General features: G+C 32.8%; 1 protein-coding gene across 4 annotated transcripts; it reads right to left on the bottom strand.

Annotated features, from left to right (window-relative positions):
- Positions 1-24499, bottom strand: LOC129802947 (serine/threonine-protein kinase minibrain). Of its 4 annotated transcripts, none has more exons than XR_008751831.1 (8): positions 23729-24499; positions 16516-16663; positions 16078-16426; positions 11557-12150; positions 11313-11486; positions 11070-11182; positions 5362-6202; positions 1-549 (listed from the first exon to the last, which is right to left on the bottom strand). XR_008751831.1 is itself a non-coding variant. In XM_055849195.1 (8 exons), the coding sequence occupies exons 3-8, from the start codon at positions 16103-16105 to the stop codon at positions 536-538; spliced, it is 1494 nt and encodes a 497-aa protein (XP_055705170.1). In that variant the 5' UTR covers positions 16106-16426; positions 16516-16663; positions 23729-24499; the 3' UTR covers positions 1-535. The 4 variants fall into 4 exon arrangements, 2 of the variants coding, with proteins under 2 accessions (XP_055705170.1, XP_055705169.1); XM_055849195.1 differs by having other exon boundaries at positions 5632-6202; XR_008751832.1 differs by lacking the exon at positions 1-549 and adding an exon at positions 556-910.
- Positions 24500-25272: the final 773 nt, after the last annotated feature.

The raw sequence follows: 25272 nt of genomic DNA, 5'->3' as shown, positions 1-25272 counted from the left end.
TTGGAAATTACAACTATTTTACTTTATTGTTTTTCTTCAAATAATTACTAAAATGAATTTACATTTGAATATTTAATTACTATTTAGTTGTTTTTTTTCTCATTTATCTTCACTCTCACTTCTCACTATCATTTTTTTTTTTATAAATATTCATCATGTTGTTTACTCATTGTTTCATCCTTTTCTTCCTCCTTTCATCGTCTTCGTGTTCATCTTCAGTTTTTTTTCTTGCTTTTTTTCCATTTTACCAAAAATCAAAAAAATTGTATTTTTTCCGTTTTTGGTAAAAGGTTCATAAAATGTTCTACCACTATACGCGTTTTTCTTCGTCTTCATCTCGTTTTTTCTTTTTCATCATCTTCAACGGAGACAATATTACAAAAATACTTTTGTTGACTACCCCCGGAAAGAATGTGAGGAGATTTTTTTGTTTTTGTGTGTTACCAGATGCTGAGTGGAAGGGGGCAGATGCTTTTTTGGCCATGTCCTGTCCTCAATTTCGTCCTAGGCTGTCTCCCTCCTCCACAAAGGCAAGTCATCGGCGGTCATCTAAAGTTTTCCGAGAGTTTTCATCATGTTTTTTTTTATTGCGAATTGTATTTGAGGAGGGGAAATTATTCATTTATACTTTTACATACAACACCTTATCCTTTTTTTCTTCTTCTATCTCTCAGCACTTTGCCCATTTTTTTTTTCTTTGCCACATTTATTATTCAAAACCTTGCTCTTTTCCCCCAAAATCTCTTTCTTATTAGTCATCCATTTGACGCACCCACCACATCCCTTCACACAAAACTCCCACGATGAATCAATTGAGATGATTTCCCGATGATAAAATCACAGATTCATTTGATGATTAATTAAATATTTAGGCAGTTTTTTATAAATTAATGCAATAGAGGATATAACGCTGTGAAAAGAAATTGCGATATGAAACAGATTGATTAAATATTTGATTATAAAACCCAAAATATTAACACTTCCTGATTAAATTGGATAAAGTAAATCATCATTTTGGATTATCAAACATTTCATCAATCTGTTTGAAAATCTTTTCCAAATGAATTTCATAGTAAAAATCCTTATTTAACTTTTAGTTAGGATTTTCTTTTTTTTTAAGTTTCAGTCTTTTTCTTTCAAGTGATTTCAAGAATTCAAATTCTAAACCACAGTAACGTATCGATGATTTTAAGTTAAGAGACTTGAACATGGCGTTCACAAGTAAACTACAACAGCGTTGCTTTTTTAAGTGGCGCCATCTAAACAGGTTGCTCAGGAAAGTTGTGAAAAAAGTTAGATAGTTCGCCAAAACACAAAATTGAAGAACGGAAACGAGACCGAATTCCCGCATTAACTTCTGAAACCATTTAAGCCTCGGATGTAGAAATGATGAAAAACAGTTTAAGATTTCCATTAACCCTTTACAAGTCAAAATATCAATTGACAAAATGTCAAAGATATTATAACTTAATTTAAAAGTCTATATTCTCGCATGATTTGAAAAATCAAGCCCTAAGATTTATTTTCGTCGATAAAACAATTAAATATGGAAATTGTTTTTTTAATAGTAACCCTAAAGGTACGTTAAGAACCGCACAGATAGCGCCACTCATTGTTGTTTCCCTATGAACGCTGCGTATCAGTCATTTACAAGTCAATTTTAAATGGATGATAAGAGTTTAGCATAAGACAAGGGAATCTAACCTTAACTTCAACAATAAAATCAGTAGGGGAAAGTGCCCATGCTTGATACCATTGGAAGTTTCGTAATGACTAAATTTTTCCCATGTTTCTCAATAAACGTGACTCCGCAATATATTTTTAAAACTGGCCACTTTGCCATAGTTTTTAAAATATGGTTGCGATGAGTCACTATATTGTGAAACATAGAAAATTTAGTCATTACGAAGCTTCCAATGGTATCAAGCATGGGCACTTTCCACTATCGAGATTTAAGATCAAGAAAATATCGATATTTCAGTATAGAAAAATTTAAAAGAAAAACTGAAAGAATAATTGCCCTGTTGTAATCATTTTCCCTAAATTGCTTATGTCTTATGAGATTATACGAAAAATCAGATGATTCCATAAGTTTGTAAGGGAAGAGCACCACGAATCGGCAGTGTTTCTCGGATCGTCAGGTTAATACCGTATCGTTGTTCCAAATAAAATGAATTTTTAAAAATTATTAGCTACTTTTTACCATTTAACTCTCATAATAATGCACTGCAATAACCCAGATTTAATTTATAAAACTAATTTTCTGTGAAACACCTGATTTAATTCGTGACGATCCGAGGTACAGAAGGCAAGTTTGCAATAACACCTCTTTTTTATTACTTTATTGTAATGATTTATAAATGAAATGCACAGATATAGTTAAATTGATAATTAATAGAGTACTTAGTATCAACAAAAATACCAAAAAGTATTTTGAGGCTTATATTTTCAACTAAATATGGAGCATGTCTCTAAACATTCCGATCTGTGGTGCTCTTCCCTTATGATTTTATTATGTTTTCATAGTGTATTTTGTTGTGGTTCTCCACTATTTCTTCCTTATTTTTTGCATATGCTAGAAAGACTATACCATAGGGTAAATTAGGCTAATTCAAAACCTGCTCCAAATGGAAATTTTTCGCCACCTCAAATGGAAACATAATTGTTCTCGTGATAAATACAGTATTAAATTACTATATATATTTATATATTTTTTATACCTCAGTTTCATTATTTAGTTAATTTTTACAAATTTTAATTTGTTCATTTCTCAGAAAAATTAAAAGTGTTCCTTTTCACCATCGAATTTTTCATCGATCGACCATGTTTTCCAATCAAAAACACAATGAGGTGACTGTTGTTTATTCATTTCGTTTAAAATTTATGTCATATTTCTGGCTAATTTTAGTGCTAATCTTTATTGTTAACGGTACGTGAAGTTTTCAAATGAAATAATTACCTATTTCGTGAACAAAAAGTGTTTTTCTAAAGTGTCTGCAGATGCTTCAATAGGAAACCCCGGAAATATGATTTTTTGGAGAGATTTTCTTATTGTTTTAAATGGGAAAGGAGAAAAGATCAGGAATAAGAACAAATTCTGCACTCAAGAGCAACTCAACAAGGTTTTGGAAGCCTTTCGTCGCGGTTTCACTTGCACTGTTTGTCTCCAATTAGAAACTCTCCCTTGTCTCCATTTGGATTAATATGTTTCCAATAGAAGCATTTTACGCTCCCGTATTTTTCTAGTATTTAAGAAGTTTTCAAATTATATCTAAAGAATTTTCACTAAACAGTAACATTCTAGAAGAGTCAAGGAGCAAATTTATGTAATTCTCTTCAGAAAAAATATAAACTTAATGTGTTGAATCTTCTGTCAAAATCAAAGCGTCTGGAAATGGTTTTGAATTAGGACATTACCCTAATGCAGACTTTCAAGATAATTTACTAAAAGGTAGACAGTGCTGAAAAGCGAATTGGCCAGTTTGGAAAGTCGGACAAATCTTTTAAAACTTGGTAAAATATCAATTAAATGTTTTTATATTCCATCTAAAGGTTATTAATCTTAATTTATAGATTAATAAGGAAGCCAAAAATGCAAAAACCGTTATTTTACAAACAAAAACAGGCTTAAGAAAAACATTTTAACCCTTTAAGGACGATTGGAACACCGGTGTCCCATAAAAAAATAATTTTTAATAAAACCCTTTTTGCAATAAAAACTACAATACTCATACGTAATATTTTTCATTGAAGCGAAAAATATTATTCATTGGTATTGTCAGAAAAATTACTTAAATTTTTGGGCTATTTTTGTCCCTATCGTTCATAGAAGCACAAAATACACCGAATCAGACTCTGTTGGACTTTCCAAGGTTAGATGTAAGACTTATCATTGATTATGTTTCTCAGTTTAATTTTTATTGTTGATTTTCAGTTCGTAAAGTGTCTCGTCGTTAAAGTGTTAAAATAAATGTCTTTTTGTGCAACTAGTCATTTTGAATTTTCGAACTTCTGACGGGTTTTTGGGTAAGTTCTTACTAACAGGGAAGATCAGGGCAAAATTAGCCACCGATAGAATTAGAGAGTGGGATGTTACAGTTTGCTTTAGAAGGAACATTGAAGAAATCAATATTTATTCCAAGTAAATACTTTTTCAGAAACAAACAGAAAAAATTAGTCATTACGAAGCTTGGGATCGTATGAAGCATGAACACTTTCCACTATAAACCTCAATCGGAGAGGACTGTTAAATCGGAAAGGTTATTACTCAATGTAGGGAAAATGTCACTCAAGACGGAACTCCCTGTATATTTTAAAGTTCATCTTTTAAATCAAGTTAGAAATTATGGAATCATCTGATAGGACAATTTAAATTCCCTCTCCAAGAAAATTACCATATAAATTCTCATAAAAATTCTTTCTTAAAAGTTTTGCTGAACAATTTGCAAAATTTTAAAGTAAGGTAAAGTACCCTCGAGTCGACCGGTTCCTCAACTCGGCCAGTTGAATTATTTAACCAATTTTTTAACGTTTTATAGTCAATTTCTATGAAATTTTCACTGATTTACGTTAAATATAATATAATAGACCTTATATTGTTAGATCGTAAGACCATATTATAGCAAATCTATGTAAATTGAATAAATAGTCCCACTGGCCGAGTTGAGAAACAGGCCGACTACAGGGTACTTTACCTTAATTCCTTACGAGATCTCTTCTTCTTCTTCTATTTTATGTAAGGCTGTCGGACTCACTCGGGTCCATATATAGCCATTTTACGAGATCTCAATGGTAACTTTGAACGACAGTTCTTCTTCTTCTTCTATTTTACGTTTAGGCTGTCGGACTCAATTGGTCTGTATAACCGATTCGAACGATATGATTAATTTTTATAAGGATTATTGACAAAATTATGTCAAGTAGAAACCTGTAATTGTAATTGAGATTCTTAGTTATTTTTCCTATTTGAAAATCTGCAATTATGTCATGATTCCCTTGTCGGTAGATTTTTTTTCTTAAGCTGTAAGGGCCTTGACAGACCTTAGCGTATTTTTTCCGTTATTATCCACTAAGCCACCTTTCGGCTTAAGTCGTAAGTCTGTCAAGGACATAATATCCTAAATATATTTAGACTACATCCAACATTTAAAAAATAAGAACTGAACAATATTAAATGTTAAATATATTTGTCTAATGCAAAATTTAGCTATTATTTATAAATTCCTTCAATTGCAAAAATGTGAAATATATTTTCTAGTGTTCAATCAAAAAAAGGTAAGTTCAATTTTAAATAATTGTTAGTTGTAAAATTAATTATTTTTTTTAGCAATGAAAACAATTTTAAATGAAATTATGACTTACTTATTGGCAGTCTTGCACTTGTTGGCATTTTTTTGTGTCTGTGATTTCCGGGAAATCAATCTTCAATCGAATGAATATTATCAAACACGTAGAAGACATTTCCCAGCCCATTATTGTGGAAAAAATTCTTTCCTTCTCTGTATTCATTATTTCTCTGTTTTTTTTTCTCTCTATTCATTTTTTTTTTTTTTGGCTCCTAGTGGTCTAATCCCCTCCTCCTCTAGACAAGTCTAAAATCCCCTCCACCCTGAGATCTTCCTGCGGACATACCGTGGATGAGTTGGTCCTGTAAATTAACCGATGGACTACTGTTGACTGAATTGATGGTGTTGGTGCTCTCGTCGGAAGTTCGTTTGAAGAAATTATGTTGCAAGGCATAGTATGGTGTAATGCGCAATTTCGGATCAAATTCCAGCATTCGAAAGATTAGATCTTTGAATTTGAGATAATCGGACACCGAATGTCCAGGTTCTCCTGCCCTTCTACCTCCCGGTCCTCCCGTTTCAACTCCCAACACTTCATGGAGCTTCCTCGTGCCCGGCAACTTATACTTTCGCCCATTGTGATTCTTCTTGAGCACATAACTCCCATCCGAGGGGAGTTTGTCAAAGAATTTTCGGGTTTTGTGCGCCTGATCCAGCAAATGCTTTGGCGGCATTCCCAGCACCTCAACCACCTTATTCATCTGATCTACCTCGTTGCAACCGGAAAACAGTGGTTCACCCGTATGCATCTCCACCAGGATACATCCCAATGACCACATATCAATCGCCAGGTCATATGGGATGCCAAGCAGGACTTCGGGGGAACGGTAGAAGCGCGATTGGATGTATTGATATATCTGAAAAAAAGACAATTTAATTACGTAAAAAAAAACTGGGATTTTCTTTTTGTTTCTATTTAAAAAAAAACAGAAACATCCATTGGAAAATCACAGTTTAAATTAACTTGGTAAATCATCCTCTCCATTAAAGTCTCTCGAATATAACTACTACTACAGCAACTTCAAAGAGAACCCATCATTAATATTGCCCACCATATCTACATATAGATTTAATTTTGCAGTGCGGTGAATCCTATTAGTGAATAATTAGCTTTTAATGTAGCAATAAAGGATGAGTGTTACATATTGAAAGCGTGTGAACACAAGAAAAAGCCACTCATAATGAAATATGCAATAACTAAATTATTATTGATTGAATTTGACAGGGAGTGCAATATATTATAAGTTATATTAATAATCCTTTGGTTGTGTACCACTTGTAATTTCCGCATTTCAACCTCCCCCCCCCCTTTCTTGCCAGGATCTCAGGAATATCTTTGAGTATCCAATGATTCTTAACAAAAAAATACGTTAAGATGTTTACAGTAGACTCTCTCTAAACTGGGTATTTGGGGCAAAATGTCATCCGGTTTATCAATAGATTTGGGCATCAAAGCCTTTGTAAATTCCACAAAAAGCGCTTAATTATAAAGAATCACGATAAAATAGGAAGAACTACCGCGAATTTGAGCAAATTAGCTTCATAATTAAACGTGAAAATTGCCAACAAAATTTATCGCCCGATTGAAAAAGAGCCGATTGAGCGAGAGTCTACTGTATTCGTCTATTTTGTCTGTCTGGCATCTAGCGCTTAAATTTCCAACTTAAATGGCTTAATAGCAATAAAAAAGCTTTTCTAAGCTCTAAGGCAACCCCTACCATTCATACTAAGGTTGTGTAGAATTTAAAAAAAAACTCAGGGAGATAATCTCCTTCCGGGTGCGTCAGTGGTGTTTCTCTTTTCAGGAACACGAAAAACGCACAGGATTTTTTGCCAAAGCTTTCGGCGCTGCAGTGCGCCTTCCTCAGTGGTCAAACTGTGACATTGCCTCTGAAAAATATCTTAACTATCTCCACTACTCCTAATGAGGGTATACAGGGAATTTTGGGATTTCTCTGCAGGAGCACTTCACTGGACATTGGTCAGATGCCAACCCTGTTACAGACAATATCACAGTGCTCGATTTTTGTTTGAACCTCAATATCGAGGTTAAAAAACAATCTGAGAGAAAGGTTGCAGATGGACGAAAATGTAGCTAATAAAATTCTCTGTCAAACCCATAAAACATATTGTTAGGGGCAGTCCTAGTTTTCGAGATATTTTTGATTAAAGTTGCTAAAAAGTTCGATTTTTCCATGTTTTCTGACATATTTGAGACTACAGCGCCCCTGGTGTCAGTTTCACGAACTCTATCTGTCCAAAGAATTATCGGTCATCTAAAGGAGAACAAATGTTCCCATATTAAGAAATAAATCGGTTCATCAGAATCGGAGATATAGGCACCCAAGTATCAAAAAACGGCAAAAACGGTTTTGCCTAGATTCCAAGCGCAAAAACCAAATGAAATCAAAATTATAAGTATTTTCGTAAATCATTTGACCCTAGCAATAAAAAAATAGCATGAGAATCCAGGGACAAAAAAAGTATAAAATAGTTGCACAGTGTTATGGGCCGTTTAATTTTACAGCCCTAATATTCTCAGTAAAAAATTAAGATTCAAAGGCTGCCTCAACCACATTCAAAGGCAGACCATGCAGGCTGCCTTTGAATATATCGACATCACATTTTTAAGTTCCTCACTAGGAAAAATAGAGGACTTACGAGTCCTGAACGGGGTAAGCATAGAAGCTTAATGAACAAGAGAATTTTTTGGTGTAGTGCAAAGTAAAACTCATGTTGTAGTTTACTCTGAAAAAAATCTCAAATTTTGAACATCATTTTTTGTTCAAAGGCAGACCACTTTCCTCTATACGGAAATAGCGTTGAATCATTCCTAATAACGGGTTTTCAAAGTCAAAGATTAAAAAGACACTAGAGAGCGCATTTATCAAGCGAATGGGGTCATATTTGGGCTCGTTGGAAAGGTCTTGGAATTTCTGACAAAACTGAACCGGTTCCAATCGATTTTGAATCGGCAATGAAGCGGTTCATAACCTATAAATAATTTTTATACGAAATTCAATTAAATTACTCCTTATGTGTATTTTGGGAAGTATTTTAAATGATTTATAAGTCGGTTCAAATCGGTTTTGAACCGGTTATTTTCCGCTAAGTAATTTTTGTTCGAATATAATTTTAAATAAATGATGCGAAAGTACTTTTGAGGTATAGCATCTAAGTCACGAGTTCGAGCATTTCGCAAAGCCTGGGATGCTTTGCCACCCCTTTTTAAAAAGCAATCCCTACCATTCAAGATGTAACTTGAGAAAATAGAAGTTTTTTTTTTTTGACTTTTCGAATTTATCTCGATTGTCAGAACCTTCCTATTCACAACTGGAGTTTGATTCTGTAACAGTGCCTTTTGGTTAAAAAGTAAATAGAATTCTATTTGAACAAAAATTCGTTGATGTTCGAAAAATTCAAACTCAGTTTCGAATTTTCAATCTAAAATTTCGCACAACATGGGGAAAATGTGTAAAATATCTCTCTAAGAAACTGTAAAAAATATTTACTCAGTGATTATGAGGTCAATTTATAATAAAATGCGCCTTGTTGTTTTGATTCTGTCAAAAAAGTAAAACTATAGTTACATTTAGAGACACTTAAGAGACTTCGAAATTCGAACAGGACAAAATCATGCGGACAAAACAAGAAATAAACAATTCTTACCATCCACAAGTAGATCTTGAAAAATTCGAAAATCTATTTGAAGATCCAAAAACAGCCCAAACAGAAGTAGATTTTGATTCTCTAATAGTGTCTTGGATAAAAGGTAAATGGAACTCTATTTGCACAAAAAGTCGTTGAAGTTCGAAGAATTCAAATTCAATTTCGAATTTTCATACTAAATTTTCGAAGATGGGGAAAATTTATCAAATGTCATACTAGAAAGTTGGCAAAAGAGTTACTGAGCCCGATCACAAGTAGATTTTGATTCTCCAATAGTGTCTTGGATGAAAGGTAAATAGAACTCTATTTGCACAAAAAGTCGTTGAAGTTCGAAGAATTCAAATTCAATTTCGAATTTTCATACTAAATTTTCGAACAAGCTGGGGAAAATTTATGAAATATCACACTAAAAAGCTGGCAAAAGAGTTACTCAGTGATTATGGAGTGACTAAATACTGGGGCAAGAACAGTAAACGTCGTTTTTCTGTTTTTTTCCTCACAAAAATGTGAAGACCGACACATTTTGACACTTGAGCACTTCGAAATTCGAACAGGATGTAACTTCCGCCACCTTGCGAAAATATTAAGAAGTAAGAAAGTCTCTTTTTTGGATCTTCAAATAGATTTTCGAATTTTTCAATATCTACTTCTGTACGGAAAGACTCAGTGATTATGGAGTGATTAAATACTGGGACAAGAACAGTAAACGTCGTTGTTCTGCTTTTTTTCCTCACAACATGAAGACCGACGCGTTTTGACACTTGAGCACTTCGAAATTCGAACAGGATGTACCTCAGCCACCTTGCAGAATTATCAAGAAGTAAGAAAGTCTCTTTTTGGATCTTCAAATAGATTTTCGAATTTTTGAAGATCTACTTCTGTACGGAGAGAGTAACTCTTTTGCCAGCTTTTTAGTGTGATATTTGATAAATTTTCCCCACCTTGTTCGAAAATTTAGTATGAAAATTCGAAATTGAATTTGAATTCTTCGAACTTCAACGACTATTTGTGCAAATAGAGTTCTATTTACCTTTTATCCAAGACGCTATTGGAGAATCAAAATCTGCTTCTGTTGCGGCTCAATATGGAACTGTGTGAACTGAAACTAGATTTTCATTTTGAATTTTCGGTATTCTTTCTAAAAATTTCCAACAGGTTTTTAGATAAGTTCCCTCTGATATACATTCGAATAGGTATAGAAAAAAAACCTAGGCTGGAAAGAGCTAATTTTGGGTCTAATTCCATTTTTCTGATTACAGTTTATGAAAATTTTTGAAAAAGTTCACTAAGCACGTGTTGTGAGATAAAATAACAAATATTTTATTAGGTGCATTTTGCAATTTATGACGTTTTTGTGAAAAAACGCAAAGAGCGGGGGGTGTCATCGAAGAGCGGAATTACATATCTTATACTGTTTGAGCTACAAACCTCTGACAAATTGAAAAAAAAAGAATTAGATTGTTGCTCTCCCATTGAGTTCTTTCAATAAACAGCACTGTTAAAAATTTTATTTATTTCGAATCAGGGGCCCATAAAGCCTAATAAAAAGTGAAGATATTTTTCATTTTTCCTTGTAAAAATTTTGCAAATATTGCACCGCGACTTTAACAAATTTGCTCGTAGTTCTTGTATTATTTCGGCGAACATTATGAAATATGTATTTGTATATAGCTTTTCACGCGCAATTTCGAAATATATCAGACTGATAAGTCAATTCTCTTTAGGAAAAAACTTGCCAATAGTCTTCAGTTCCTCTATGAAAAAACGTATGGAAAAATGAAATGTCGATAGGCCTCTGTTTTGAATGTAGTTTATTAACTTTTAAAGTTCTCCTAGAAATTAAAAAAAAAATGTACTTTCCGTAGAACTTTATAAATTTGGAATAATAAAAGGATAACTTTCCATTAAAATATTTTGATTTAGCGCCAAAAACACTTCGATGAAAATTTATTATTTGAGACTACTTTTTCTCTCCTCGCTATTTCACATGCATTATCTTGCAATTAAAATAAAATCTCATGCACGGTATCAAATTTATTAAAAAAAATAACTCACCCTCTGTCCGAGCTGACATGAACTTCCGAAATCTACTATTTTAATTGCGGATCGCTTGGGATTACATAATAAAATATTCTCTGGTTTGAGATCACAGTGGATTATACTCAGTTCTGAAATGACAAAGAAGACACACAATTTTGTTTATAGAAATCATAACATTTTACTTTTGCAATTTAGTGATAATGTCAATCAAATTTATTCATGTTCAATTAATTAAAAATTAAAAAAAAAAATACTTACCGGGGGTACTTAAAAAAAGTAATGCAGTACATAATTGTTGAGCAAATTTTCGGGTTAAATTAAGTGATACTCCACGAAAATTTGTATTACGCAGTAGATCATATAAATTATAGGATAGAAGTTCAAATACTAGACAGAGATGATTTCGCCACATGAAATGCCTCTTTAGTCGAACTGGAAAAAAGAAATTATTCAATTTTGAAAATTTAAAAAAATATTTTAAAAATAAAATTCCAAAACTAACCGATGTAGTATTTGTTTTCCGTATCAGCTCTGTTCATCATCTCCAGGAGTCTCACTTCAATTTGCGCTTGATTCAAGAAGGGCTTCTTATTTTTTATAATCTTAATCGCCACGTAGCATTTCTCTTCGTGATCGAATGCCTTTACAACTTGCCCAAAGCTCCCCTTGCCAATTAACGAATCAATTTCATATCTATCGAGAAATTTCTCACCATGTTTTATGATATAGTCATGATTATCATCATCGTAGCCATCATTGTACAACTTTCGTTCCTTCTTGTGTGACAAATCATCACAGTGCGTCTGTTGGGCGCGTCTCTTCTTCTTTGCATAGTAAACTTCATTGATGTGCTTATAGGTCTTTATCAAGTCCACACTGAGCTTCCGCAGAGGCGCCGTTGAGGATTCCCTGAAGTGCATTGGGATGCGCGATTGCATCGCACGGATGTCCGTGGAGGAAGCCGCTGGGGATGATAGGCGTTGCACAATTTCACGATGAGTGGCCGGGAGGTGTTCCTCAGCCACCAGACGACCATACAGAGGCGCATGACGTTGTCGGGACAGATCTGTACCCGAACTGCACACGTACATAGCCACTGCAAATTAAAATACAAAATTAAATATCCTCATCATAGGTCCTTGGAAGGAAATCAATTCGTGTTAAAATTCAATTATGATATGGCCTTTTTCTCCAAAGGGGTTACTCAATAAAATATTTCACTGACAGGGGCCTTTTCTTTCTGCAGATTCATGAAAATCCCTGTCAGGATTTCTCTAGTTCAGTAAAACTTTATCAGACTTTTCAAGTTTCACGTTTGAGTGCGCTCGCAGTCGGAGTATTATTCTCTAGAAGTGTCTCTGCTAAAAAATATTTCCACTAATGTCCGTTAATCTTTGGGGAATACAAAATTCTAATTTTTGAACTAATTTTTCTGACAAGATTGAGCCCAAACAGAAGTAAATTTTGATTCTCCAATAGTGTCTTGGATAAAAGGTAAATGGAATTCAATTTCGAATTTTCATACTAACTTTTCGAACAAGGTGGGGAAAATTTATCAAATATCACACTTAAAAGCTGACAAAAAGTTACTCAGTGATTATGGAGTGATTAAATACTGGGGTAAGAACAGTAAACGTCATTGTTCTGTTTTTTTTTTTCATCAGAACAATGTGAAAAGATCGTCACATTTTGACACTTGAACACTTCGAAATTCGAACAGGATGTACCTCAGCCACCTTGCGGAGTTATAAAGAAGTAAGAAAGTCTATTTTTTTGATCTTCAAATGGGTTTTCGAATTTTTCAAGATCTACTTCTGTACGGAAAGACTAATGTCCGTTGTGTCCCTTAATCTTTGGGGAATTCAAAATCAGATTTCGATTTTTCGAACTAATTTTTCGCACAAGATATGAAGATTTATTATGAAGCAAACCCGGAAGATACTAAAAGATTTACTCATTGACTCAGTAAAATGAGGCAGAAGTATTATGGGCATCATTCCGAGCGTTCACAGCTGTAGTTTCCCCAAGGAAAATAGGATGCCGGTCAAAATTGCGAAAACCAAAATACCGAATTGCTTCATTAACCGCTGGAATTTAAAAAAAATCGAAGATCCGTTTCGAAAGCCAAAGGAAAGACATTTTTACTTCTCATTTCATCCGCATGGTGATCAATGTTCTTCCTGTTCGAATCTCAAAACGGTCAAGTCAAAATTTACCTATTTTTGCTTTATTGTGAGAAAAATCAAAGGAATAAGTCTCATTTCATAATAAACTCCCCTAATAATCACTGACTAATAATTTTAACAACTTCTTTATGTAATATTTCATACATTTTCCTTATCTTGTGCGAACATTTAGTTTGAAAATTCGAAACTCTAAATTCGAAAAAATTATATTCTTCGAATATCAATGTGAAAGAAAACCAACAGGAAGTGAAAACCACCACATTTTGACACTCGATTTTTCTAAAATAGTTTGAAAAGCGTTTTTCTTATTCAGATAGAGAAAACGGTGTTTTGCAAAGGCGAAGAGGAATAAATTTCCTATGAAAATATGTTACAATGCCCGCTTTGTGATCCGGATGATTGGGTACAATATGACAGATGTCCGCTTCGTAATCCGGATGGATTTTTTGAATTTGTTCAACGTCTCGAATATATAAAATAAGATTTTTTGTAAAATTAGTATAAAAGTTTTACAGAAGATCAAAAAGACATAATTAGAGAATTCTATGCTATTATATTTAATTTATTAAAGAAAAACTTGACAAGATAATTCATTTTCATTGGTGAACAGACATGCATACATAACCTCAAAATTATTTTATATGTAACCGTTGAGAACTCATCCGGATTACGCCGATCCGGATTAGAGAGCGGGCACTGTATCTAGGTATTTTTTTTTAATTTATGGAAGCCCGTAGTGCAGGCTTCAGACTGGAGGGTTAGCCCTGTTACCGAAGATCTCAAAAATCTAAATAACAAGCAATTTTATTAAAAAATCGTGCCTGATAAAGAATTAGAGAAGTTAAGCCAGATGGCTAAGCCTTAGGTCTGAAGCCCGTATTACAAAGCGAATCAAAATATGATGACACATCATGCCTGATACTATTTGCGTCAGGATTTTTAAGAATGGTCACATAGTTACCTTTTAGAAATCGGGTCCATAAATGTATTTCCATACAAAATAGAGTAAAATTACTTTCACAAAGTTGTAGAGCGGTAATTTCCTATAAAACTGCGCTAATTAGAATTTCTGGGGAACTTGTAAAAAAAAAATCAGTTTTGTGACTTTTTGCCCCAGTCTACCCTACGACTCAAAAAGAAAACTCGAATTCTATTTTTTTTAAAAAAAAGTGTATTGCAGTTTAACTTTTAAACTACTTAAAGTAGGTACCGAATAACGAAAGAACAATTTTTAATGAGTAAACCAGGCCTGAACTAAAAGAAAAGTCGAAGTGAATTTGGTGGTGCCTGTTGAGATTCTTCGAATTGCCGCGAAAATTCACGTAGAGAAAATGAGAGGTTTTTTAATGTGAAAATTGTTTAATTCCTTAGAGTTAAGTCATTTTCACAAGAAAGTCCTTTTAATAATTTTTTTTGAATACAGTTATTTGGGTTAATTGTGAATAATTGTCGATATTACAACAAAAACTCAACAACTGGAAGACTCATATTCTTTTAAGCTGTCCCAAAATTCAGGATAGGTTTGAGAAAAACCCTTTTGTACAACACTATTTTGGTTAATAAGGAATGCAAAAGTACATATTACAAGAAGGGACACGATCTGCTAATAGGGATAAAATAGAGAAGAAAATATATAATATGAGTTTTTGTGTCTGTTATGTCTCTTTGGCGCAAAAATATTTATCATGGCACCGTGAATGAGCGAGATTAATATTACCAGTATCGCTCTGTAATTTTCATTAAAATTATCAACACAAAATTTCTGATATTACACGACTTTTAACGAGCACAGGACTGGAGTAAACTTTTAACTACAAGAAGTCAGAAATATTGAATAAAACGGGAGTCGTTTATTCCGGGATCCTGAAATACATACTACAATACCGAAAGCTTAAGATCACGCATAGAATTTTCGGGATCCTCATACAGATTTCCGAGATATTCGGGATACTTAGATTTTTAAATCCCGGGATATTCGAACCTCGGTATTCCGGAGTTCTGGAATTTTGAGATCCTTGAATTTCGGGACCCTGGATTTGGAAATCCCAGGGTATACGGACCCCGAAATTTTAGGATCCTGGGATTTCAAGTTCCCTGGATTTGGAAATCCTGGGATATACGGAGCCCGGAATTTGGAGTTCCGGGATTTTGGGGACCCTGTGATTTCGAGGTCCCTGGATTTTGGAATTCCGGGATATTCGGACCCTGAAATTTCGGGGTTCTGGAATTTTGGGACCCTAAATTTTGAAGTCCCGAGATAATCGGAATTTGGGTCCCTAGGGTCCCTAGGCTTTCGAGAAGCCAGATTTTGTAACAATTTTAGGATTCTGGGATTTTGGAACCCAGGAGCCTACGTTCTTTTAGTTCCTGAATTCCAAAAACAGGGATCCTGTAATTTCAGAATAGTGGTGATACCAAAATTTGAAAAACCCCGGGATTTTCAGAGATATTTATGTAAAAATTTAGATAAAAATAATTATTATATTTTTATCAAAATATCTACTGAAAATTATATTTATAGAAATACATAATATTGGTCAATAAAATAGATCAAATTTCCCAAGAAATTTTTTAACCCAGATAAAGAATCTTTTTCTCCTCTTCAATCAAGTGCGAGAAAGATTGTTGCCAAAGTGCTTCATCATCCCAGGAAGTGGGTGAGATATTTTGCAAAAAGACATTTGCCTCTCGACAAGGATTTCATTGACATTCTCTTTCTCTCTTCCTCTTATTACATTTTCATCTTCTGTGATTTCTATTTTTAACACTTGTGACGCTATTTTGGGTCACTCAACAACATCTCACCACGTGTTACTTTTTCTTCTTCTATTACTTACATTTTTGATTTGTTTTATCCATTAGCATAGTAGTTTAGCCACCAAATGAGTCAAAAAGTCCGTGGTCCTCTCTTATTTGCTCCCTCCTTTACGACTTCCTTCCCCAAAAAGGAATCTCCAGGAGTGACAATAATCCACTTGATCTATTTTTGGTGACTTCTTCTCTCGCCACACTTTTATCCACCTCTTGATTCCTTCTTATCCTCCCCTTTTTTTCGTAATTCTACGTGTGTGTCGAATAAAGTTAAAATAGGACACTGTGGAACGGCATTTCCAACATTTTCACCATTTTTTCTTGTCTCACTTGAGTGTCTCCTCGCTCCCTTGGAAATTTCTCTACATAGAGCCACTTTAAAGGCCAAAGAGAGAAAGAGAGATGGAGGATAAAAAAAAACGTTACGATTCCAAAAATATTTTGCAAATTTTCTAAAATTATACCTTTATCCTTTCCAATTTTAAATATTCCTCCTTCTTCTCCAACAACTAATTCAATGGTAAGAAAATATACCATAAATCTTAGATTCTTATTTTAGAAGAAAAAAAAGTGTCTCTTTTTCGGTGTCTAGGCTGCATCAAATTCGTCTCACTGTAAGAGAAAGAGAAGAGAAAATTGTTGGAAAATTTAGAGAAAAAGAAAAAAATGCTAGAAAAATGCAGAGAAAAAATATAAATAGTGCGTGAATCAAAGGAAATTGTACCAATTTCTAAAATTGTCTCATATTTAGAAGAATTCACTGATATTGTCTTCCACATGGAGGATAATTTTATATTCCCGAATAACTGTCAAACGTATTTTCATACATTTTAAATTGACTCTGATTTTTTTTTCCGAGCAATAAAATATCTATTTTGACAAGGGAAATATTTCATTATATTTCCGGGTGATCAATCATATTTTGTAAAATGTGCTATAAACTGATTTATGCAAATTGAAATATTTATTTACTGTTAATTTTGTTTATTGATGATTACATAGGGTAAGTGTAGCAAATTTCGGCCAGCTTGCAATTTCGGGCAGCTTGCAATTTTGTTCCTCAAAATTCCATAAAAAATGTCCATTCTACGATCGAGATGATGTGAAAAAGACTTTAGAAGAATTCCGGAAGGGAACAGAGCTATGAGAACCAAGGTGGCCGAAATAGGCCATTAAAGCTATATCTACATTTTTATTCATTTTAAAATGCATTAAGAATAATTTAAAAGAAAATAAAGACGATTAACTGTATACAAGGTTCCAAGCAACACTCCTTAAAAAAGAGTAACAAAAAATCAAATTTGTATCAAAAATATTAAATTTCAAACTTAAGACTTTGGCCCTTGCAAGCAAATATGCCGAAATTTGGCACACTTACCCTATTTAATTTTTTCAACAATCACAAACGAAATCCTAAAATATTTTTTGCTTTTTCAATTTTGGGCAACAGATTTATTTTTCACAAAACCATTAAGACTGAAAATATACTGAATATATTGAATTTGATACCAAAATAAATCTTTGTTCACCTGCTTCTTACGACAAATTCTAAAATTAAACACAACGATATCTTTTATAGCTTCTACAGATCGTGAGAAATTTCTCCAAATTTATCCATTTTGACCAAAAATTTCTCTTATGTTTAGAGGTCTTTAACACTTGGAAGGACCCTAGTGGCAGCCGCTGACAATTTAGTTTTCAATTTAATTTTTTTAGTGAAGAATATATCATTTCGCCTGAAGGCCTGATTGAATGCGTGCAGAATTTATCTGGCTATTTTTTCGTTATAAAATTTTTAATAAAAATTAAATATTAATGTAAATATATTGCAAAAACAAAAAACTGCACTCGGAAGGACCAAGTGGCAGTTGCTGCCATATGCACTTTATATGGGAGTTTGACGTTCTGCAGATGTAATTTTCTTGACTGTTAGTGTATAAAAGCCTTAAAAGAACAAATTGAAAGTGTTTTTGCAAATTATTGAGAAGAATTATGGGAAATATTGAATTGGGAAATATGAATAATTTTGGGAATTATTCAATTTTTCTCTTACTTTCCAAAGCTAAAAATCCATTTTGTTAAGCGATGTTAATAGAAAATAGTTAATAGTATTAACTATTGTTCATAAAGTAGAATTTTTGCTTTGAAAAATAAGAGAAAAATTGAAACATTCAAAGGCTGCCGCATCCAAAGGCACACCACTTTCCCTGACTCCATGATTCTGATAAAGATGACAACATCGAATGGTTAAATTAAAAATCTTTAGATATAGTACCCAAGGAGGTGAAATTTCTGATTCAGACACCAGAAAAGAACTGACTAAAGCTCCGAATGTTAAAATATAATTAAAATTATCAAAATATTATGTAAAATCCGATAAATGGCAGCGGCTGCCACTTGGTCCTTCCGTGACACTTTTAGTTAGGGTTCTACGAAGTGTTAATCATAAATTATAAACATTAAAGTGGAGCAAACCCTTTTGGCCATCTAAAGTAACTAATTCAAGAAATTTATGATTAAGTGTAACTTCAACACGCATTATACCCTTTTCTGATATTCTTCTAATGAGTTATGGCGCTATTTCAATGAAAAATGAAAATTTTTTAGCACTTTACTCTTCTCAAGTGATTCTGCATTATCGACTTTTCTTTGGTGATTTTAGCCTTTTAAGGACGAATAGGACACCGGTGTCCCACAAAACAAAAACAATTTTTTTGGCCATATAAACTTAAGGTAAATGTCCTAATTCAAAACTATTTCCAGACGCTTTTTGGCAGAATATTTAACACATTAAGTTCATATTTTTTCTGAAGAGAATTACATAAATTTGCTCTTTGACTTTTCTAGAATGTTACTGTTTAGTGAAAATTCTTTAGATTATGTGAAAACTTCTTAAATACAAGAAAAATACGCGAGAGTAAAATGCTTCTATTGGAAACATATTAATGCAAATGGAGACAAGGGAAAGTTTCTAATTGGGGACAAACAGTGTAAGTAAGTGAAACCACTATGAAAGGCTTCCAAAACCTTGTTTAGTTGCTCTTGAGTGCAGGATTTGTACTTATTCCTGGTCTTTTCTTCTTTCCCATCTAAAACAATAACAAAAACTCTCCAAAAAAATCATATTTCCAGGATTTCCTATTGAAACATTTGCAGACACTTCAGAAAAACTTTCTTTGTTCACGAAATAGGTAATTATTTCAGTTGAAAACTTTACGTACCGTTAACAATAAAGATTAGCACTTAATTTAACGAAAATTAGCCAGAAATGTGACATTAAATGTTAAACAAAACGAATAAACAACAGTCACCTCATTGTGTTTTTCATTGGAAAACATGGTCGATCGATGAAAAATTCAATGGTGAAAAGGTACATTTTTAATTTTTCTGAGAAATTAACAAATTAAAATTTGTGAATATGAATGAATTTTCGCTTTATTTGGAGCAAAATTAACTAAATAATTAAACTGTGGTATAGAAAATATATAAATGTAGCAATTTAGTACTGTATTTATCGTGAAAACCATGTTGTTTCCATTTGGAGTAGCGAAAAATTTCCATTTGGGGCAGGTTTTGAATTAGCTACAATAACCCTACAAGGACACAAATAATTCTATAAGATTTTTTTATCGAATGAAGCAAATATGCTTAAATTTGCCATGCTTTGTTTTAGTTGTGATGTGATTTTGCATTATTGAGAGGCTTTCATGAAATTTACAATTAATATGAGCAGGTAAACTTAATATGAGTATATGCAGGTGAACAAAATATCGTTGCATTTCAAGCCATTTGATGCCCGAATTTCTCTCCAATTCGGATGACATTTCGGTCCCAAATACCCAAATTTGATAGAGTCTACTGTATTCTCCTAAATTCTTTATGGTTTTATTTAAAAATGTAGTTTTATTGTAGTGAAAATAAATTATTATATGAATTTTTTGTTTATTAATTTAAGGATTCTCTGAAAATCTCTTTTTAATTAATCTTTCTTTAAATGTTTTATTCCCTTAAAATGTTTATTTATTTTTAAAATATACGATAATATTAAAGACATTGGCCTCAATTCAGAGACCAAGATCGAAATCAAGATCAAGAAAAATTCAATATTTTGGTATTCTGAAATCAAAAATAATCTAGATCAAGAATGTCAAATCTGTCAAATGTCTTGAAAAATCTTGAAATCCAAGACAAAAACCGTGTGGATATCAAGATTTCCAATTCTGGAACCAATATTTCAAGATTTCAAGACGTCAAATTTCTTGTTTTCTTATAATAATTCCAATAACCTTTCGGAGATACTTGGAATTTTCAAGATACTAACAATTTGAAGAGTTTCAGGCGGAAATTTTTTTGATGAGGAATATTTCTATAGGATGTCCCATAAATTACGCAAAATTTAAATTAAATAAAAAACACATTTTTTCTCAATCACGTTTTTTTTCTAAATTGGAAAACAAAGTACATAAGATAGGGTTTATGTATTAAATATCGCATCCAGTAATTAACCTTCATGGCTTTGCTGGCATATCGTCAGTTAAATCAGCATTTGTCGTAACATCCTTTTGATAACTTTTCAGGAGACGAAATTTTTAGTTCAATATTATTTTTCTTAAAAATGAGCCCTGAATGCGATACTTTTGAGTCAAAATAATGAAAGTGGCACTAATAAACTGTAAGTTAACTCGAGAAAATCTTTATAAAATTTTTTAAAAGCTACAATATTGAGAAATATGTTAGAAGAAACACAATAATATTTTATCGTAACTTCCATCGTTTATAAAGCCGTAACTTCCAATGTATGGAAAGCTTGGAAGTTACGACAATTTTCTAAAATGCATTATATCAATTTGAATTATTCTAGTGATAATAAGCGCTTTTATTTGACTAAATTTGTCAATAATACTGTTATCCCTGTCCCTAAAAGCTTTTATTTCATAAATTTTATTTAATAAATTTTGTGCACCACGTCGCTTGTTTTGTTTTGAAATAATGACAGATGGGTAGGGATTTTTTCTCACTTTTTTTCTCGTAAATATTAAATTAAAATGATTTAATGTTACACTATTTGCACTGTCTTTCGATATTTGGAAGAGTTTATAAACGTTTTATTGAGAAATATTGCAATTTTGCTGCAAATTATAAGCCATGCAAGTGAGCAAAAGAAGTTACGGCAAATGCTGATTATTGAAAATGTTGTATGGAAATTTGTCGTAACTTTCTCAAAAATGGAAGTTACGACAAATTCTGATAAATTTTTCTTAATTAAGGGCACTTACGATAATTTTTGTTTAAAATAATTTTTATTGGGCTTATAAAAGTTTCTTTTTCACAAGTGCATTTAATAAACAAAAGTACGCTGATTCCAAATATGTATATATCTCAAAATCGCAAAAATGAAGTTACGATAAATGCTGATTTAACGGACGATATGAATCCTTTCGTCTAAGGTTTTCATGACCTTTTTGGACAAATGTGGCTAAATTTCAATAATTCAGGAATAAAAGTCCTCTTTTAATGCACACAGGTGGATGTAGTCTGTTGACTTAGGCTTGTGACTTCGAATAACCGAATAAAAAAATGTAATGGTCTAAAATTACATGATCTAATGGACCAATTCGGATCACCAACAGAGGAAATCACAATCATGAAATGTCTTATGCAGGAATTGAATTATTTCTTAGGCTATATGACATGTCACACTATCCTGCTAAATCCACATGTCCTCAGTATTAATGAATTCATAATTAATTAATTATTAATGAACAAACTCAAACTCGGTTATCATGTCGCGATATCGTAACAGTAACACTTGATCAGCTTTATTTTCGGATAATATACTGATACGATATTATTAATAATTTTAAGGGCTTGTTCTTGGATGGAATCCATTTTTAATAAACCTAATCTATAAACTATCACGTAGTATTTTTATTATTCGTTAGGGACCTTTATTTCAGAAATGCTGGTTAAATAGAGAGACAATGCTTCAAAGCACCTGTACACAAAATTTCATTTTATTTTGACAAAAATTATAAGAATTTTAAGGGTGTCAACCCTTAAGATGGCGAAAAGTACTTGCTCTACCCTAACATTTGTTTTAGTAAACACCTCTTTGACATTTCAATGAGAGTGAGTGAGATTTAAATCTAGTCGTCTCATTCATTCTCATGGGAAATTTTGAAAAGATGTTTACAAACAAAAGTCATTGTGTGCTGATCATTATGACCAGCGCACAATAACTTTTGTTTGTAAAAATGTTTTCAAATTTTCCTATGAGGGAGCGAGATGACTAGATCTAGATTTCACTCACACTCATTGAAATATCAAAAACATGTTTACTAAACAAAAATTATTGTGCGTTGGGCATTATACCCAGCTCGTAATAAATTTTGTTTTGTAAACATATTTTTGATTAATCAGTGATATCTGCGCACAGTGAAGATATCACTGATCAGAGAGTGAATAAAACGCATATCTAGTCATCTCGCTCTCTCTGATAAGAAATTCTATAAACATGTTGACAAACAAAAGTTATGCACGCTGGGCATACCTTCCGTTTTGAAATCATATTTTTGACATTTTAGTGAGAGTAAGTGGCATCTAGATCTAGTCATCTCTCTCATACTCATACGTAATTTTGACAACATGTTAGCAAATAAATTATACCCAACGCACAATAACTTTGTTGATAAACATGTTATCAAAACTTCCTATGAGAGAAAAGCGAGATAACTAGATCTATATTTCATTCACTCTCATTGAAACGTCAAAATTATGTTTATAAAACCAAAGTTATTGTGCGTTGGGTATCAGCGTAAACAAAGAGACTAAACTTTGAACAAAAGTTAATCTTAACAGCATTTGATTCTTTAATCAAAACAATCTTTAATTTCGTAAGAAATAAATAAAATCGAAGGTAAAAGAATCATGACTCTAATTGACTGACCAACTTGTTTGATTTTTTACGGCCATTTCCCCAAATTTTTTTCAAATTTTAGCACAGTGGATGAATATAAGAATCTTATTGTACCAAAAGCTTGACCACTCATCATGGGACTCTCCTTATGTTTCTTATGATCACGAACTCTGCGAGAGATGAAAATATCGCCACCATTGTGTACTGAATCCCAATTTGTAATGCATTAGAGTGAGTGAGATGGAGATAAATGTCAAAAATGATGCAATTTTTGGCACTTTTCTCACATTCTCTCCATCTCTCTCTTGGCCATCACGAGAGAGAAAATGAATGGAGGATGGGATGAAAAATGGAACAAAATCACCATTTTCATCCTCCCCAATCATTTTCATCCTCTCCCTTTCGCTCTTTGGTCATCTTTTACTCTCTGACTCTCCCAATTTTCCACCATCCCCCCAAACCCTCTCAAATTTCCGTGCTGTGTGACATTTTTTCACGCCTTCTCTCACTCACACCCGTGGGCGCCACCATCAAAAGTGCCCCACAAACGGAAAATCCCGTGGGTGTGAGTGGGAAAGTATGCCAATCTCACAGCATCCATCTCTCTCTCTCCCACGATTCTCTTGTCAAGAGTGGCGTTGGAGAAATTTGGGCATATTTTTCCCATCACACAGAAAAGTCACTTTTTCTCACATTTCTACTGTACATTTTCATGGAAAAATCTCACAAAACTATTTTATAGACACTAATAAACAATTTACCTGCAATTTTGATGATGTTGCGATGTAGAATATATGGGGAAAACTGCGTTTTTAATTCCCCAACACCCTCTCACACTTGCATCGGGACCCCAAAAGAGAAAATTGTCAATATTCAGCTCTCCACCTTTTTCCACCTCGCACCTTCTCACTCACACCCGCACCTCACCCACTCGTGCCCTCTCCCTCGCACACACCAATGTCGCCTCAACTAAGAATCCTCCTTTCTCAACACAGTGGATTTCTCAATCAACTTTTTTAGCACTTTTCACCGCAGCTCCAGGTCAAATTCCACACAAAACACAATCCATACACATTTGCGATGACACAGAGAATGTTTTTCACCCAAAATTTTCACACTTATTGGGAATAAAATGGATTTATTTCGACACACCAGACACACGCACGGGTAAATGACCCCTCGATTGGAGAGACAATATAAAGTGAGATGAAGAGAGACAGTTCGAGCTTAGAACAACATGGCCGCCATCGCAAAATTCACCATTTACTGCAAACTTCACACCGTTCTACTACTACAATTTTCAATAAATATTTTTCACCAAATTATTTTCACGCATTTTCACACTAAAATATCTAATTTTACACTTTGAACACACTTTAGGCAACACTTACAATCCTTCAAATACAATTTGCAGTTGTTAGGAAAATTTCTAAAGATCTTTTTCCACGGTAAATCCAAGAAATTTTCTTCCTCCCGAAACGCATTGAATGACACTGTTTTTTGAGGTTAGGTCACACTGTCCCAAAAAACTCGTGAAATTTATAAACAAAAAAAATTCAACCAATTTATTTTGCAACTTTAAATTTTGCAGTTTATGGAAATTTAAAAACTTTTTATTTTAATTAAATTTTCATAATCTAAATAAAACCCGAGATAGAAAACCTAGAAAATCAATTATAGAAGGAAAATAACGATGATTCTATTAAAATTCTGCGCAATTTCTTCAATAAATGCTATGTAAAATATAATTTAAAATTCTGGAATATATAAACATAAAAAAAACAATGAAAATAACATAAAACGTATCTTGATGTTGACTAAAATTCACTGGAGAATATATTTAAGGTTAATTTTTTGAGGACGATATGATAGCAGGTCATCTGTCAATCTAAAAAAAAAATCATCTTTTAAAAAAGGCAAAAAAAACAAATGAGGAGTTATTAATTATTCTTTTTGCACAATTATTATTATGCACTCCTCATTCATTTTTTAAGGATTAAAAGACAACAAAAAAATCTCAAGCTACATACTCGTTCTTTATTTAGTCATAGGTCATAGGTTAAGTCGAATAGTTTTAGGTTATGTTAAGCTTAATTCAAATATTCAAAATATTTTTTTGCAGCAGAATATCCTTTGTGAAGATATTTTTGATCAGAAATTTAACCACGACAAAAGAAAAACTGTTCTGTGAATTTTTTTAAACTTTAAATGCAGATAGACAAAACTAACCTTGGGAAATTAAACATATACTTAGCATTTATAAAAGTTTATAGGAGTTTAACCGTGCTATCACACTAGGATTTTT

The sequence above is a fragment of the Phlebotomus papatasi genome, chromosome 2, assembly GCF_024763615.1.
Source record: "Phlebotomus papatasi isolate M1 chromosome 2, Ppap_2.1, whole genome shotgun sequence".
In the NCBI taxonomy this organism is placed as follows: Eukaryota; Metazoa; Arthropoda; class Insecta; order Diptera; family Psychodidae; genus Phlebotomus; species Phlebotomus papatasi.
This window is presented reverse-complemented; position numbering and strand designations above follow the sequence as displayed.